This window comes from Cupressus sempervirens, chromosome 3 (assembly GCF_028749045.1).
Source record: "Cupressus sempervirens isolate cs-2001-9-10 chromosome 3, ASM2874904v1, whole genome shotgun sequence".
Taxonomy (NCBI): Eukaryota; Viridiplantae; Streptophyta; class Pinopsida; order Cupressales; family Cupressaceae; genus Cupressus; species Cupressus sempervirens.
The window spans coordinates 385891250-385909904 of NC_143120.1; the positions used below are offsets into that span (position 1 = coordinate 385891250).

The 18655-nt window shown below is 35.6% G+C and overlaps 1 protein-coding gene across 7 annotated transcripts in view; it reads right to left on the bottom strand.

Moving 5' to 3' along the window:
* Nucleotides 1-18655, bottom strand: part of EMB3142 (nuclear pore complex protein (DUF3414)) — a 314519-nt gene that overhangs the window by 259592 nt on the left and 36272 nt on the right. For all 7 annotated transcript variants that reach the window (XM_089819936.1, XM_089819932.1, XM_089819934.1 and 4 more), the window contains exons 2-9: nt 15317-15412; nt 15144-15218; nt 14945-15049; nt 14649-14759; nt 14159-14318; nt 8720-8805; nt 8434-8553; nt 8113-8340 (exon numbers count right to left, since the gene is read on the bottom strand). In XM_089819936.1, coding sequence (XP_089676062.1) covers nt 8113-8340; nt 8434-8553; nt 8720-8805; nt 14159-14318; nt 14649-14759; nt 14945-15049; nt 15144-15218; nt 15317-15412 — 981 coding nt within the window. The remainder of the gene's footprint in view (nt 1-8112; nt 8341-8433; nt 8554-8719; nt 8806-14158; nt 14319-14648; nt 14760-14944; nt 15050-15143; nt 15219-15316; nt 15413-18655) is intronic.

Below are 18655 nucleotides of genomic sequence, written 5' to 3' on the forward strand. Positions count from 1 at the left end.
TGCTCAACACAAAACACCATCTAATGGTGAAGGACCTCATGGGGGTTAACCCAAGTAGTGTGGATGAACTCCCTGTACATGTTTGTTCTCATACACATTTCAACTCTTGCCTAGACGGCAAGATGTGGTGAGAAGCATCAAGAGTACATTGAAAGGGAGGAAGATGATCCATCTCTATCCCAAGAGATCCAAGAAGGGTTGAAGCCCCAATGAACCAACCATGGGCCCGAACCAAACAAACAAAAGCAACAAAGGACTCAAACGAGAAATAAGCAAGTTAGGATGTTAAATCCCATATTTTTGATTAAAATATAAAATGCTCTGTATGGCCGTTGAGATTTCATGTGATTTGGAAATGGTTAGTTAAATTGGTTATTCACTAAGATTTCATGTAAATTGGAAATGATGAGTTAAATTGGTTGTTCGTTATGATTTCATGTAAACTAAAAATGGTTGGTTAACATGGTAATTTGTTATGATTATATTAATTGCATTAGAATGTTCTTGGAGATGTAATTTCACCATGCTACTTTTCCTTGCAAGTGCGCGATGAAGGGGGGAAAGCATTGGCAGAGAGGGCATAGGGCACAAGCACCAACTTGCCACTAAACAATGAATGAAATAAAATTGTCACCTTTAAATTAGATCTGGATGTTATGCACCATCTGATGTCGGATATGATATATTAAATATAATACCCGTAGTACTTGCATATGTTTGTATGTAGTACATTATATATGTATATAAGTATACATATATTTTAATAAAACATATATGTATATATGTGTAAAACATATATGTATATATGTGTATAATTAGCACGTGCAAGTACACATAAATAATGAGTATTATTTATAATAGTATGGTGAAACTCAATTTCCCATATCAATTTATTTTAACTCAAAGTCCATCGGTCTCTTATGATTCCTTTTACATATTTTGGCCTTCTACATATTTCATATTTTGCCAAGATTGTCAACACATGTCACACCCCCTTGTTTCTTCTTACAAATGTAACTCCACCTTTTGCCATTTCTTGCCTATGTTGGCTGAACAGTTTTCTATATATCTTTGTGGCAGATGATCATGCTCTTGCTCTTGCAGCTTATGAATTGTTACTACCAATAAGCAATTGTATGACTCCTTGAAATATATATTATCAGCTAGCAAAACGAAGGACTGTATTACCAACTACAAGTTCTCCTTTGAGTCAATTGATCGGCAACTTAATCAAGTGATTTACATTCCAAAGCTCTTGTATCAGATCACTTCTCTTATTGAATTGATTTATATTATTCCTTTGATAGCAGACAGAAGGTTATGGACATAGTTTTATCTGATAGTCCAATTGGACCATGGTTATTTTCTTGTTATGTGATACAAACTGGATCAATCTTGCCAAGAGCACTTTAGGACGATAAAGGCCTCTGATTAACAATGCTTTGTTTTCATAACATGTATGTTTATCTCAAATAAGATAGTGGAACACACCGTCTATACTCCAAATGTAGTGGTGTTAATGCATACATCCCTGAGATTATGAAAGATGGTAAATAATCTTTTATTTTATTTTTCTTCTCTCTCTGAATAACAATACAGCATGAGTTTTATCCCACATAAAAGAATATTTATAAACCAAGTTGATAGGAAAGATACACCAAAGATCATCAAGGGTAGCCAAGGATGGCTGAGATGAAAGGTGCAGTCCATGTGATTATGGACAGCTTGATAAACCTGCAATTTAGAAAGTTAAATCAGAATATGAAGAACTAATAACTGAAAATTAGTAAAGCTAGTCAGCTCATAGTGGAAATCGAGCATTAGTTGGTCTGTAAAGTCAAGAAAATGGATGATCGTACAGTGTCCTTTAAATATCCCTGGCTAGGGTAGGTTTAGTGGCCAATGATTCTGCTATGGTGACCAGAGGTCAAGATAACTCATAATCTGATGGATAGTCTGCTGGGAGGAACCTGCAGTCTAGCCAGCTATGTAGTTGACAACTCTAAAACCAGGATGCTCAGGTGGTAGGAGGAGATGGTGTACACATTCCTTATCCCGTGCAGGGTTGGGCCATTCTAAGTAGAGCATAACAAAGGATTACACTAGGTCCATCATTGGCAGGTTAAGCCTCTAACAATGCTTTTCCTCTCCTCCAGATGCCTAGACTTGCACAAGACAGATCAGTTCCTATTTCTCTTGACATGGTGTGATCTGATCCTTGGTACTATTGTGTTATTTCCTTTTAGATACATCTTTATTTCAGTTATATATTTTATGCAGTTACTTTTTTGTTTTCATATTGAATGGTAGTTCAAAATTGCGGTTAGATTGATTTCAACTTATTCTGATCACTCTTTCTAGCATATCAAGCTAGTTTAGTCTTTCAGTTGAAACTTCAGCTAATCAGTTAAATAATGTTGTCCCTTTCACGTGAATGAGTAGCTAGCTTATTTCTATTCGATAGAAGAAAGGCTACATTAAGGAAATTATTCTTTACAAAAATTAGCTTTTTATAATGGAATGCCTCTAATGCCCCTCATGAGAATCAACAAAGCCACATAGGCGATGTAGGAGCCAAATAGTAAAAGATAAGTACGTTCCATGGAAACAAATGGTAAAACTATACTAGGAAAAATACTACAAGCAAAGATCTTTCATATTATATCTCTTGGGAATTTGCACAATTACAACACTCGAAAGTGTACAAAAAAACATGACTTCTCCTAGCATGTAAGATCTAAGTAATATAGTACTAATTGAAAACACAATTTCAAAAAATAAAAGCACAACTCATGCAACAAGAAGTCGAATAAATGTTGACATGGCTAAAAATAGCCCCCATGATGACTATATTGTCACTAGTCGAATATCACTAGATTTGACATCATATTCCAAATAGTAGGACCATTTTTTTGAAAAAACAATAGAAGACTATTGAAAACACTAAAAAAAAAATTAATATAGGAAAAACTTAAAAATTTAATCTAATAACATTGATAACAATGACAAGGCATTCATCATATTGACATAAACATCATAAAACTCCTAATAGGCTAATACACAACAATAGAGTCTCCATTATGGAGACACGTCTCCCACGAAATCCCCAACATCTCCATGATGGAGACACACCGGGGATAGGGGAACGTCATTTTGGTGTCTTTGACACCGCCACCATTCTGATGATGTTCTAGTAGACACACAAAGACGTTCTGGCATTCCCTGAGGGAACAAGTGGATGAAAATGCGTCCCCCAACCCCTCTAGCGGACAATCAGACACCCCCTATCAAAACAAAAATATAAAGTGTGTTTAGAAAAAAAAATTATTATTTTAGTCATTTTTTAACCCTTGGGCATGTAAGGCCCATGTCTTGTGATATATTGCTTGAAAAAACCAATATGTGGCTTCATTTGCATTAATTTTTGGCTTCCTAGTGTTTGCAACAGCAGCAAGAAGAGATGCTCATCTTTATAATGAGATAAGCATAGTTTTGATATCTACGACTATTATTGTTTAATATTTATATAATGGGACCCCAAATTGAGACCCCTTTGTCTCCCCGTCTTGACATCCCCCAAGGAGGTGTAACTAAGCAAAAAGCGTTGTAACATAATTAGAGCATATCCAATATGTATTTACATTTGGTTTTAAGGTAAAAAATGGTAAAACCTAAAATGTTAATTGATTGATTGACTGAGTTATTACAAAGCAGACAAAGCTCCTTAAATAAGGAAATACAAAGACAATGTCTTAAAGAGAAACAATCATTAAGTGAGAGCAAGAATAGAAAGATGTTGAACCATCTAACTATAGATACATTAAGTGACAAGACACATTGGGTGACTTGAATGACCATTATGAGGTAAAGAATATAATTTTATTCTAGTATCCTCCTTCAATGGTCAAATTATTAACTACACTACAAAAGATTGAATGTTCAAGTCATTTGGCCATGAATTCAACAAGGCCAAACTGCCTCCTTCTCATCAAAACACTTTATGACATGAACTTGCTACTGAGACCCTCTCAGGCATTGCAGAACATCTACATAACCATGTTTACCATAATCCTTCCAACATCATGACGAGTAACAAAGCTATCCATCCCTTTATCAAGAGACATTGACATCAGTTTAAAAAAACTTTACAATTCTGAAAAATGATGATTTTTCCAAAAATTGTTAAAAGCAACACCCATGAGCACAACTATACCCCAATAAATTTGCACAAATAACATTCATTGTTGAAAGTCGAGGTATAACCCAAAACATTTAGCAAGGAACGATAAATATCTTAAACAAATTGTGAATCAACAGGTTGATTTGTAGTTTCTGCACTTCAGGGCTCACTACACCTAGGTGGGTAAACCTTCACTCTAAACCTAATCACCTGGTTCGACGCCTTTATATAGCAAAATTAAACTTTACGAGTTCTACAGTTGGCAAGGTCCTCAAACTCAATTGAAATAAAGTTGAATGTTGAGTGCTTGAATTGATTGAATATTTTGTATAATGTTATAATAGCTGATTTGGTGCTTCCAAGAAGAATATAGATGTATTACAGAGTTCAACTATAAATCCATAATTAAACCTCAATGATTTAACGGACTAGTGCCTTTGCTTATTTGGGCAACAAAGTCAACCACAATGAAGACTATTACGTACACCTTTACAAGACAATATTTAATCAAAAACATCATCAATTACTCCTGAGCTTTGAAACAGATAATTTTTCATATGCAATTCTATGATAGCCAAAAGGAATTCTACTTCTTAGATGGGAAGCCCAATTAGCCAGAGACACTGAAAATTTGTATGTTTTAGACTATTCCCTGTTTGTTGAATATAGAATGTGAAAAGTACCCAATTCAAAAGAAAGCCTTGTCAGAATAATTCAATAATCTCTTTATTGATCATAAAGGACGAATCAACATTCTAATTGTAATTTGTTTGCATTAAGTAGAAATAAAACAAAGGCATTTTATTTATTATTGAAATATATTATTTGAATTTATATTACAAAATCATGCTTTAATATTTGAAATCCCCCTTGCAAGGCCTGAGTATATGTCTTTTTAATATCTTCTCCGAATATGTTTTTATGCGATGGCTTCCTCTTTTGTAAATGATTTATTTCTATTTAATACCTTATCCAAATGAAAGTTATGTCTCTAGGCAGAAGATATGTCTTTGAGTTCAAGTCCTTTCCTCAAATACTTTTTTATTTTTAATTCCACCATTTATTATGAGCATTTTAAATGGGGTTGTCGGACTTTTTAGGTATTGATAGCATCTCCATAAACTATAACGTTTCTTTTATTTTTAGTTATTTTTATAAAAAGGATTTTAAAAATCTTTAATTTCTTTATGAAATTTTTAGACTAATAAGATTTTTGAAATTCTTTGCTTGGGAATGATCAATTTATTTTTTATGAGGTCATGGCTAGGGTTTCCGTATTGTATTTTTTTTTGCAAGAAATAATCCTACATGTGGCTGTCTTTCTAGATTTTTCAAGCCCCCATACCTCATTCTCAAGCAATCTTTTGCTTGAGTCTGCAACTCACACGTACTCAACTGCTCAATTGCGTGACTTTTTGAAAAATCGCAAGGGTTTTTCCATTATTTTTTCTGCATTTGGTGATCATTTTTTTCCTACAAATTGCGCCATTTTTTTCCTATACACAAATGCTTTTCTACTCTTTTGCTTTTTTCTTTGCTCTTGGTTAGCTCTTTCCTGGACACTATTTAGTGTTCTTCTTGATTGTAGTCTCCTTGGTTGTACACTTTCAGTCCCTTACACCCTTTTGGTGGTCTCTTATTGGATATTGATAAATTTATCTTATCTTATCTACATTTTTTTGGCTTGTCTTTTCCTCCACACTGGCAGCAACCTCTACAAATTTGACGGTCGTCAAATCTATCATGCCTTCTTCAGCTCATTTTTTACTAGTTTTTTTGCATAAAGCTCCTTGGGTCATTCATGGCTGCTTAGGGCTCTACAAATACACTAAGGTTTTCACCCTTCATTTTATGTCAAGAATTTATTTTATTTGCAGATGTCTTGTGGGTTTTTCATAAGCTCAACAAGGTTGGTCTCAATATTTTTTAGGTGCATCATATTTTTGCCTCAACTCTTGAGCCAGCGGATTCAGAATTTGACATCACAATCTTTCTAGATTTTTTGAGCTCTCTTCTAGGTATCTTTATTTTCTCTGGGTGTTTCACCAATCTACTCGAAGTTTGTGCCTTTTCAAATATCCACATTTTTACATCAAAAAATGTGTCATAGCATCTCTCACCAACCTTCTCTTGGAAGGCAATCAGTGATTCAATGAAAAGAACTACAAAACTTGGAAGCAAAGAATGATGACGATCTTTGAGAAATGTCGCCTTGAGGCATGTTATTGGGTCGAGACTCATCCTACCACAGTCGATGCTACTTAAGAGAAGTTTGATGAGCATAACCACGAAGCTTTTGTGCTCACTAAGGTTTCAGTTACTAATGATCAACTACCTCAAGTGTCGTCTAACAAGATAGCTGTCGATACCTAGACTGCACTGAAGGATCTCCACGAGACACCAAACAAAAAGTAGAGCTTTTTTTCTAAAAAGTAAGCTATTCTATGGATGAGCACATGTCCTTAAAGAAACATCTTATAAAGATTAAGGGCATCAGAGATCATCTTAAGGCCATTGGTCATACAATGGAGTCAGAGGATATGGTGGTCATTACTCTAAAATGTCTACCACAATCCTATGAGCACTTTATTGAGACACTCAATATTAATGCAACTAATGGTGAGCTCAAATTTTCAAATTTGTGCACCAAACTTTTGCAACAAGGGGAAACAACAATTTGGTAGCAATGCTCCTTCATCCTTCTTTGAACAAGCATTCACAGCCCAATCCTTTCATAGGGATAAAGGCCAATCTCAGTCATCAGCTTAGTCTTGAGATAGCTTCAAGAAGAAGCAAAATAGGTGCAACTATTGTCACAACTTTATTCATGCAATTAGAGATTGCAAGACTTGCATTGCTTCTCAACAACAGAAGCAAGCAAGGTATCAACCACAAGCCAATATTGCAAATCATGCAGAGCTCACTGATCAACCTGAGTCTACCTTTTACGCTTTGTGAGGGTTCATTTGTAGATTTTTGCTGTGAAGTTAGATTGATCATTAAGGGAGGATATTAGAGTTAAATATCTCTATTTTTGTTTCTCCCTTTTGTAAATTTATTTCTATTATTAATGGCCACTCCTCTTCTATGTTACCATATGCTCTGTCAGTCCAATATGGAAACTTTCTCTTCTTTTTCTCTCTTCAAAATGTTTCTATTTCTCTCTCTTTGTTCGTTATAGAAACATTCTTGTGTATACTTGTATATATAGATCATTTATGATCTTTGTTTAATAACGGATTCATTTTTTTACCATAATAAGCATTTCTATCCATTGAAATAGTCACAACGCTTCACAATTTTCCCTCTTTGGAAGAGTCACAACCCTTCATAACTACAACCTTTTCAAAAAATCACAACCCGTCATCATTGCTGCCCTTTGAAAGAATCACTTCTTTGCTTTCTTCTCATCCCTTTCTTCTTCCATTGATCCTTCTTTAATTCCTGTACTATCCTCTTTCTTCCTTCCTCCATATCTACTTTCAAATGAACTCTCCTCCCTTTTAAAAAATATGTTGAGGGAGACAACTCTTCATTATGTATCTCTGGCCCTTTCATTCACTTAATTATCCTTCTATTTATATTGTTTTTTATTTTATTATTTATTTATTTATTATTAAATCCTATTTCAGAAAGGGGGCATCATATTTAGAAATTCTGATTTTTTATCAGAGGGGTCAAAATTCAGGATACCAAATTCAATATTCAGTTGTTGGAGATGTTATTTGGTTTTGCCTAAGATATGGTCCCTCAGGACAATTTTCTTCCTCTGTTATAAAAACAACTGAATTTAAGTGCTTTGAAATAAAAAGCAGCATATATAGAAGCATCCCATGCCGCAAGCTTATAGCATTTATCCTATCTGTCAAACAATATTCCTTAAAAGAACAAAATATCCAATGGGGAAAACATGTTTCAGTCACCGGGCAAACCTGGAATGCTGCTGTTCTAAGTATTCTGGTCAGTAGAAACTTAAATGCATTGTTTGCACAAGCACACTCAAGACATGATCTTATATCTGCGGCATCAGCAGCATGGGCAACTGAAGCAGCCACACGTCCAACAGTACTATCAAAAGTCAACATCATGAAAACAGCCCAAGACAACCTTATGACATTCATAAACCCCTCAATTTTTGCATCGCTTACGGTACTCATAACCTGAAAAAGACTTTTCAAAATTAGCAGACAAAATAACATTTGTTTTGCATAATATTAGGCAAATAAATGAAGAAAATGAATTACATAACTTACAATTCCTTGAAATTCTCTCCTAAAATCAGAATCAAAAATAAACACAGATGGATCTTCGGATCCACTCAATGCACCGGACATTAATGCTATGACAAGTCCAAACAGGATACTGTATGCAATCTGCATAATAGGTATACATATTAGGTACGAATTGATTAAAGCAAAAATGCTTGAAGAGTGGATATTCCATTAAAGGAGATAAATAAATCTGAGATAAAACAAACAAAAATAAGCAATCAAGGAAGACGAAACCATTAACAAAAAGACACGAGCAAAAATACATTACTTGAAGTTTAACAATACTTTGGAAGTCCTCAGTATCACCAGCGCAATCCTTCAGCAGTGACAGAATATCCTTCGCCTCCTGTGAGCCTGATAAAAACACATATATTAGCTGATGCATAGACAATAAAATAAGACCCATGTTAGGATGAATAACAGAGAATTCCCAAGTGCTGCACTAGTCTATCTTCTCTGATCTATTGAACATCTTAGTTACCGATTCTCTGCTGAAATGGCTGGATGCTGGTTCTGATGCATCCGGATGCTTGGGTGCGTTAGGATGCTGCACAGATTCTCCCTAAAAGCACATCCTGGGACTGTGGGTTCTTGGTGTATGCACTGCAATGCATCCAGCAAGAATCCACAGGTCCAGGCTGTGCTTCCTAGGAGAATCTGGGAAGCATCCGGGCCCATCTAGAAAGCACCCGCAGCCAAAACGCCTTTTAGACGTCAATTTTAGCATGTATTTAATTGATGATGATGAGAATGTGGATTTTTTTTAAAATCCTTATGATTTTGAATGACTGAATTTTGATTAGTGAATTTAAAGTTGAACTATCAAAGGTGAAACATCATGCTATGGAATGGGTTTTTTTTTAATATTTCTTGCATTTCTCATAAGTTTTTTTGTGTGTATATATATATATATATGGACGCACCCAAACGCATCCAAAATCCAAAATAAAAAATAAAACCTCGCATCAGCACCCTGCACCCGCATCAGCATCAGAATCAGCATCGGTAACTTAGTTGAACATAAGTTATAAACATATGAATCAAAGAATTAACACCACAAAACCATTGAGAAAAATGACATATTTGCTTGAGGAAATTTAGCAAAGCTTGAAACATATTTCCAAAAGCAACTTTAAAATTCGACCGAGGGATAGCAGAGCAGGCTGGTGTGTATAAAGCATAGGAGGAAGACACTTTGAAAACTTTAAGTGATTACCCAAAACTTCATATTCCAATATAGCTCTCTCTAATGCAAATGTTTGGCAGTGGTGTTCTTCAAACATAAGAAAAGTAAACAATAAGGTTTTTCTAAATAGAGTATTCGATAGTAGATATTCCTCAGTGCTTCAATGCGAGCTTTTCATGATTTGCATTGAAGCACTGAGGAATATTCACTATCAAATACTCTATGAAAAATTCCTCTCTATCAAATACTAGCGAATAAACCATTAAGCACTATTCCTCCCACAACGTGAAATTCCACTTATTCAAACCACCTGCAGCATTGAAAAACAAAACATATCAAGGTACATACTAGACAGTAAAATGCCACCAAAGCTGATGAGCAGCCCCATCATTGGTGATTGACGAGAGGATGTTAATTGTCCTCCTTCATGTGTTGCCTCCTGCCTCTGATTTTGAAGTTATCTAATGAAAATATTCTTCATCACTAGGACAAGACAGAACTTTATCCTTCGCATGATTTTCCGGTTCCTAATCAGTTTCTTTAACTAAGGAAGCATGATGATCGCTGATGTTGGTATTAGAATATTTTTCATATCCTAGGCTTGGGTAAGCTTATTGCTCTTATGTTTCCACTGTGGCTGCTGAGTCTGGTTCCCGCGCACGATGTTAGTATGCACAAGTTTCTTCTTTGCTGAGTTCAATTGGGATTGACATCGATCGTCTCCCCCCTTTTCAGTTTTCATTGGATGCCTCGGCTCATCTTCTCCCTTCTCGGCAGGAGTTAAATGAGCATGTTCGTCTTGATATTTATAGACGTTATATTACTACTACTTGGGTTACCACTCCTGGCAGGTTATGCCCACAGATGTCCTTTTATGCGACACATTTTTTGGAGATTTCTAATGGGATTATTGCCCATCCTAGCTATCTCTCACAACATTGGTCTCATGCCCTAGGGATCTCTTTAGGTTCTTTCAAAGTTGGTTCTCACCGTCTTCGGGCTCAAAATGATCATCATATTGACAATGGGGAGCAGATCTGTACGCTCTATACTTTAGGGGAGGTTGAGAATGAGGCTCATTTTCTTTTTCGATGCCCTATTTATTATGAGATCAAACGGAGATTCTTTTGTCTATTCTGGGAGTGCTTCTCTCTCTATGACTTCTTCAGCTATTATGATCAAAGATGCCTTGCACTGTATCTTCGTGAGGCCACCACGCTCCATGATAGCACAATCCAGACACTACTTCCACACCGGCACTCGTCTCAGCTCATTACTGCCTTTTTTACACCATTATCCCCTTTGCGTGGTATGAAAAGGCCCTCTAGCTCTATTCAACCTAACAGGCTTTCCAGATGCGTCAAATTCCATTCTAGATATTTGCACCAAAGGCACTCCTCAGTGACTAGCCGGAGACAGTGCAGTACCTCTACACATCCACATGTGTATCATTCTGTAACTGATTTCTTTTCGCCCAAGAAAGTCTCCTAGTGCTTTCTCTGTCTCTGTTTTGTGTTGCTATTTCTTTGGTTGTTTTCACTTATTTTCGGACACCTTTGTGTGCTTTGTTTACCGTACTGGGTAAAGAAATCAGTGCATACAGACAATGGATCAAAATAACAAAACTTCTTATATTATTTGCATAGGCCAAAGGATTACATATAGATGATTCCGATGATTTACAATGACCCAAGAGGCAAGAGGGTGTATACCGTACTGGGTAAAGAAATCAATGCATACAGACAATGGATCAGAATAGCAAAACCTCTTATATTATTCGCATAGGCCAAAGGATTACATACAGATGATTCCAATGATTTACAATAACCCAAGAGGGTGTATAAATACTTTCCGAAGAACCTTCCCGAAGGGACCCATCGGCTACATGATATCTACCGACGACATACATCCTGTCGGCTACACAATATTTGCCTACGACATCATCCCCCTCAAAAGAAAAAGTCGTCTCCGGACGACAATTACAAAATATCTGAGACAATTAACAAACAAAATACATTAACTAATTAACTACAACAAGATAAATCTGCTTCTGTCACACCACTTTCACATTTGTCTCGTGCCTGCACCAAATTGGTCTCCAAACCACACATTGCATCTATAGCCTCTGCTAACACAATACCGTCTCCTTAGCTGACCTTGATAGCCACCTGTGCCACTTTCTCTGTTTCCAACTCCTGGGTACCCTGAGCCAAATGTCACTGTACTGCCTCCAACTAGATGATCAGCTCCTCCTAAGCTCTCTATGCATCCACCATGACAACCTCACGTCCAACACCTACTCCAAGTGCCTCTGGTACACACACTCCATGCCTGTTGTAGCTCTAGGTCTCAGCAATTGGTCATACTTCCCACGACTGATAATCTGCAATGACTGGGGGTCTAGGGGGCAACGCCCCCGGCGAGGTCGAAGGGCAGAAAGAACACACCCTACAAAGTGAAGCACTCACTCCACCTCAAATTGCCAATTTGCAGAATGGGCCAACACTAAAGAACACACCCTGCAAAGTGAAGCACCCACTCCACCTAAAAGAGGCGCCAACCTTGAATTAATCAAAAATAACTTCTTCTAACAAGAAAATTTTCTGCATCATCTTAGCACCTCACATAAGAAACAGAGCTGCGGAAAATGCCAGATCCTTCCAGATTTTTATTTTTTCAATCTTGACTCGTATAAATCACAAGTCTACAGCTGTGATTAGTCAAAAATACCCCACACAGCCAATAATGCCTCTTCAAACAAGCTTATCACACAACCTACCAAGCCCAAATTAACATCTTTGAGACTGCACAATTGTCACAATTTTATTGCTCTTAACCAAGCTCCAAACACTTCACTAAACATTAGTATCGAATTCATAAAGCCATAATTAGGCTTTATCGATGTTTGTCGTTGTATGTTTCAACAGATTGTATCTTTAGCTTCAATTCTCTTTTTTCTGCTTGCTTGGACTTGCAATGAAATTAATTTTAAAAAGTTAAACATCATTTTATGTGTTTTAGATATAAGTGTTTTGATCTTTTTTTCTAAGTTTTCCACCTGATCGTCATAGTAAAGTTTTGCAAACTAAACTCGGTGAATATAGCCAAACTTGTCATGTACCCAGTGCTCAAGCCTCCAAACTAGTTTCAAATCTACTTAACTCCCCTAATACCTAGTTTCAAAGACACTAAAGTCCAGGTCAGTCTTATAAATATAAACAATTGAATTTCATTATTATCTTAAAAAGGCATGAGGACAGCACTACGAGAAAACTATATTTTCAAGCAACTGACAAAAATTCAATGCGCATAAAAAATACATTTAATTATTTCTCTTCTTCTTAGGACCACTTTGGGATTTGATAACAAGACTTTCCAATAAAGAAACCACATGTTCACAAAATCAAACTTAATAGATCAACTTTCCAACTCGGTGAAATCCAGCATTTAAAATAACACTTAAAATTTATGCAAAATACAGCAGGAAAATATATCAAACTTTGGTGGAATGTTTGAGGGTGATTTCCCAATGAGATGAAGGGGGAAAACACCCTTTGTAAAGTTTTGGTGGTAACACATTTGGCACATTCCCTATTGTGGTATACAACAGGGTCAGAGAGTGGAGTTCCCACCACCAAGCCCAAATGAAGACCTTACAAGACCTCACAAACCTTCATGGCATGCACCATTTTCACAATTTGTTGAAAGGCAAAAAATGATGCTTCTTCAACATTTGAATCATGTCCGATGAGATTTTCAAATTGACTTGCCAAAACATGGTGAGTATTTGCCAGTTTTCTCCTTTTGAACTCAGCATCTCAACCAGCATTTTTTTGGGTAACCTTTGATGAAAAAAAATCACAAATACTAAGCAAGTTTACAAACTATTAAATAAGCTATATTTTCTTGTAAAACATACAAAATTGCGAGTCCTAGTGTATTTATTTAATTCTTTTAGCTCTAACCACTCAATTATTTGCACGAAGGAAATTAACTAATGCAATGTCCATGGTATATACTCATTCAAAATTTCCAACAGACATATAGGCATGTGAAAGAAACTTTATTTGAAGTCTCGTTACATCCGGAGACACTCCCATAAATATCTCAGCAACAAGAAAGTACTAGGGGTAAAGGTATCAGTCTCCGAGTACTGTGCATTTATTTAATAGAACTTTAGTTTTTCTGCTGACTAATCTGATTTAACATACCCTACAATAGAGAATTTTCCACTATGATCTATAAGATGATTGGTCAAGATTTTAGAAATTACAGTAAGTGCACTGTTCAACAATTAAAGAAGATAATATTAAAAAAAACATAATTCTTGCTGAGGTGGAAGATGTCAAGTTCAAGAAATACTGGAACCCCTACGTCTTGTGAATGATATCCAGTTTGAATTATAGAAAATACACCAAGTATTTTCTATGGGAACATAATTGATTGATCAGTAAGAATTAATTGTAACCATAAGCAGTGAAAAAAAGATAATTCACTAATTCAAACAAAAATTTTACTTACTAATTTGAACTACAAGACCAGAAAGTACAAGACATTGACTTAAAGTGAGACGCTCTCTCTGCACCACATTATATCGTTGTACAAGTGTGACTCTTGAGTCAAGAATATAGCAATCTGCCTGAGGGCCGCCTAAACCTGCTGGTTCATCACGATTGAGTTCCTGAAAAAATATCACATTTAATAAAGCATCATTTACAATATTTCATTTTCGTCAATATGCAGACATACACAATGTCCAAATAAACCCACTATATTTAAGCAATTCTAGACCTTTAACACTTTGATTCATCTGCTGACTGGAAATTTGCAGGATAAGATTTCACAATAACATTAAGACCTAGATCCACATCAGTAGTCCTCAACACTTCAAGCACAATACGAAGATAATATACGAAGGTTAGAAGTGATATCCTGTATCTAAAATGCAAGAATGTTTGATGCATGTAAATTTGGAAGAGACAATCAGAACCTAAAACATAAATGTCACAACCTTAATAATTGTAATTAGCCGTTGCCTGAGTCCAGACTTAAACAGTTCCTCCAGAAATTTTTGAATCTCGAGCACCAGGTTATTATCAACACCTTCATCTAACACACAAACCTGCCCTCACATGCATAGAAGTATTTCTTAAGCATCAAGCCAATATAAGCAGCATTAGGCATATTGCTCACACCAAGAGGCAGCAAAAAAGTATGAATGAAAAAGGCTGTCAATAAAATTCCGAAATATTAAGTGAAAAAACATAAAGATGGATAGATTGGTGTACAGGAACTTCATAATCTTACCCTGAGGAGAGTTAACAATGTTGTTATCAAAGCTATCCTCTCAATGAACCACAGACCTGCTGAAAGCCGTAAGATCTCTAATGGCTCACGTCCAAGTAAGCCCCACTATAAGGTAATCAAAAATTTAGATTTATCAGCAATAGAATAACTTATGATCAACTAAAGATGTAAGGTGTAAATCAAACTAAGAATAACCTACCTCTTGATGAGCAGCAACAAGCAAACTAACACAATCAATTTCGTTTAAGTTGAGATCTTCACTTAGTTTGAGAGCCTGTATATTTCAGAATATGGTAAATTTAGAAGACGGTTATCATACCTCTGGGCACATTTAGAACTAGAGAACAATGTGTGTAGAAAGATGTATCTTACTATCTGAACATCTTGATCATCGAGAATAATTGGAGGGGCATTAGGAAGCCTGACTTCTTTGGATAAAACTTGGGACCTATCAGAAGCTCTTGGACCCTGAAAAATACATGAAGCAAAACAAAAAATAGTTATGCATTATAAATGAATCCTAATAGAGAAGAAGCAATTCTGAAAAATTGCATGGATGCACAAATGTAACATTTATAATGTCCAAGCAACGTTTTCCAAAAAGAATGAACCAAATGCTATAAGTATTGTAAAGGTAAATCTGTTTTCTTCAAATGATTCCATTCCTCAGATTCTTATTTAGAAAAGGAAAGAATTGTCGAATCCTGAAGCATTAGCCAAAATTTGTAGGCACTGTAAAAAGAAATCTTTTTACCATGTGGAAACACAAGCAGTATCAGTATAACAAAAAGGATTCTATCGAATATTAAAAAGAAAATATTTGACATATTTTTTTAATTATTGCAAGCAACTGTGACAATGGCATAAAGTTTTAAAATGCATGTGGGGTATCTTCATACTACACTAGTGCATGTCTCACTATGGTATGGAACTGGATGACCATATTATGCGACAATTCCAACAAGCACATACTTCAATGCAAGAGTCTATCTGTCAAACAATTGTTGTAAACTCAACAAACGAAGTACTTGCATAAAACAAAATCTAATTTCATCCTTTTGAATGATTTTTGCTGTAAAGATGGCCATAGGATTGTGCAGTTGACCTAAGATAATCTAACTAAAGGGCAAGAAATAAGAGACATTAGAAACAAATCTCCTTTAGAAACTTGCCAATGCCAACTGTAATGTCCCCTATTGGGACTTTACTTGATGCACCCAAAAACTCCCAACTAGCATTTGGATTGTGCTTGGAAATGGCAATTTACTTAGTCTTTGTAATGTTCCTTGCTAAGAGACTGCCAATTCCCAATGACTAGCATGCATCAGTATGCAAGTAAATCAGATTAATGATCCATAATACATTTGACATTTAAAATTTAACATACTTAAACCCTGATTCCCTACTTCTCTCCTAAACATCAATCCAAAGGAGGATGGTGATTTACTCGACATAAGGGACTTGGACACCAATCTCCAAGTAGGCTCCCTAATGGCTTGAAAACCCCATCCATATCCCACCTTGGGATTCACCTACCTTGTGAGGATTTACACCACCTCTCCCTACAAAACACCAACCTATCCTCTTAAGGGACTATAGAAAGTGACTAAGGAATGACTAGAGCGTACTAATATCTCATATACCATAGAATATATTATATATATGTATATAAGTCTACTGTTTGCCTTATAGCAGTCTGATCTGCTTCTTAAATTCAGATATCACTTATTTTGATTGATTGAATGTCTTATTCTCTCATCTTAAATATTGCTCCTTATGGAATAAAAGAAGATAAAAGTTTCCAATTATATTTCATAGTGACCCCTTTCTAGATGCCAATTTCAAGTGAATCCTTGTCCCCTTTTATATCTTTACATAAGGGGTAGGAATCATGCCTTTTCATTATTTTGCCCCTCTGAAAAAGTCACAACTCTTGCCTTAACTACATTCTAATTGTCTTTTATTTTTGGAAATTGCTGTTTTGAACTATTTTCTTTAATTTAATTTAATGATTATTATTTCCCTTAAATTAAAAGATTTCTTTTTTTTTTTGTGGACATGACACCAAATAGCAACTAAGTTTTGAGGGTCTTGGTGGCAATGCTTACTAGAAATCTTGTCCAAGTTCATTTTCAAAATTTTAGGTCACTTTGATGCTATCTGTAGTCGGCACTAAATAAATTATGATAAAAATGAGCCTTCAAATCCTCAAGGTTCACGACAAAATTTCAGTCATTCCTCCTTGTCTAAGATTTTGAATTTCTTTCAACCTTGTTGAGATTCTTCATGAGCTTGTGAACTCCTTGAGACCATAAGAAGTTCAAGAAAAAAATTTCTGTGATTTCCCAAATTCCCGAAATTCAAATTCAATAAATAATATTTATTTTCCAGCTGTAAAAACTTTCAAAAGTTCTATAGCTCCTTCAAGTGCCCACAATCAGAGAAACAAAGATTTTCAAGGCACACAAACCTTTGAAATCACTAACAAAGTTCACTTTAGGATCAAAGTTCTGACTCAAGGTTGCCAAGTTTGCAATGTCAATAGGTTCACAAGTTTCTAGAATCGCCAAAAATGTCAAATGGTTCCAAGTTGATGACAAGCACTACCAAAAGAAGCTTCAGGGAATATGTGTCAACCATAGTAACACGGGGACGTGTCCCTGCCTTTTTTCCCCAACACACTTGAGACAAGAACGCACCCAAGATGGGAGGACCGCATTCCCGCATCCCCATCGGCACCATCATTGGGTCATTGTCTCGCCGAGGATGACGGGATGTCCCTACGTCCCCTGGGAGGACAGACGGACGGGAACAAGTCCCCTTACCCCTTTAAAGGACGACTAGGTGTGCCCTATCCAACCAAAAAAAAATAGAGTTTGTTTAAAGAAACTAAACATGTTTTACCATTCTATTGCGCATATTGAATATATATCATGTTGCTCAATGTGATCATCTCTATGCTAAGATACTCATACTTTTGATATCTATGACTACTATTATTTAATATTTGTATAACAAAACTCTTTCATTTGCTCAATCAAGTATTTAAAAAAATTATTTTTATTATCCAATGTTAACTGACAAGACTCATCAAGTATTTTAATTTTAGTAAAATAATATTTTACATTTTGTGTCTTATATTGTTATACATATTTTCATTACTAGCATTTTAAGTACCATATGTATAGTATATAGTATATACAAGCCCCCCTCATCGTCATCCCCCTGGCATCCCCAATTTGAGGCCCTTTTGTCACCCCGTCTCTTAATCCCCTAAGGCGGTTTAACTATGCTATCAACAAATTCGAAGTTTCTTTAAATCATTAACAAATTCTCAAATGTTTTCCAAATATATCAATTTTTATCAAAAAAATCAAATGTTGTTGAGACTTTCAATTGTTATTAAAAGAACTCATGATGGAGCATTGATATTTTGTATAGTTTCAAAATTCCTAAATCACTTTAAAAAAATGGTGCAATTCAAAAAATGCCAATAATTTTAAAAACCTAAAGCTATAAAAAAAATTGCTGCCTCATTTGTCACTATCACGCTATCAAACAAAGGAACTTTGCTAGACAATCTAGAACCCATTGCTGCTATCAGCCTTCTGAAATTTGCCCAGTAATCCTAATCTGCACTGTGTGGTAAGGCAAGCAAATCCCATTTATTATTATTTCAAATTTATTATATGTTAGCTTGCATGTTTGAAA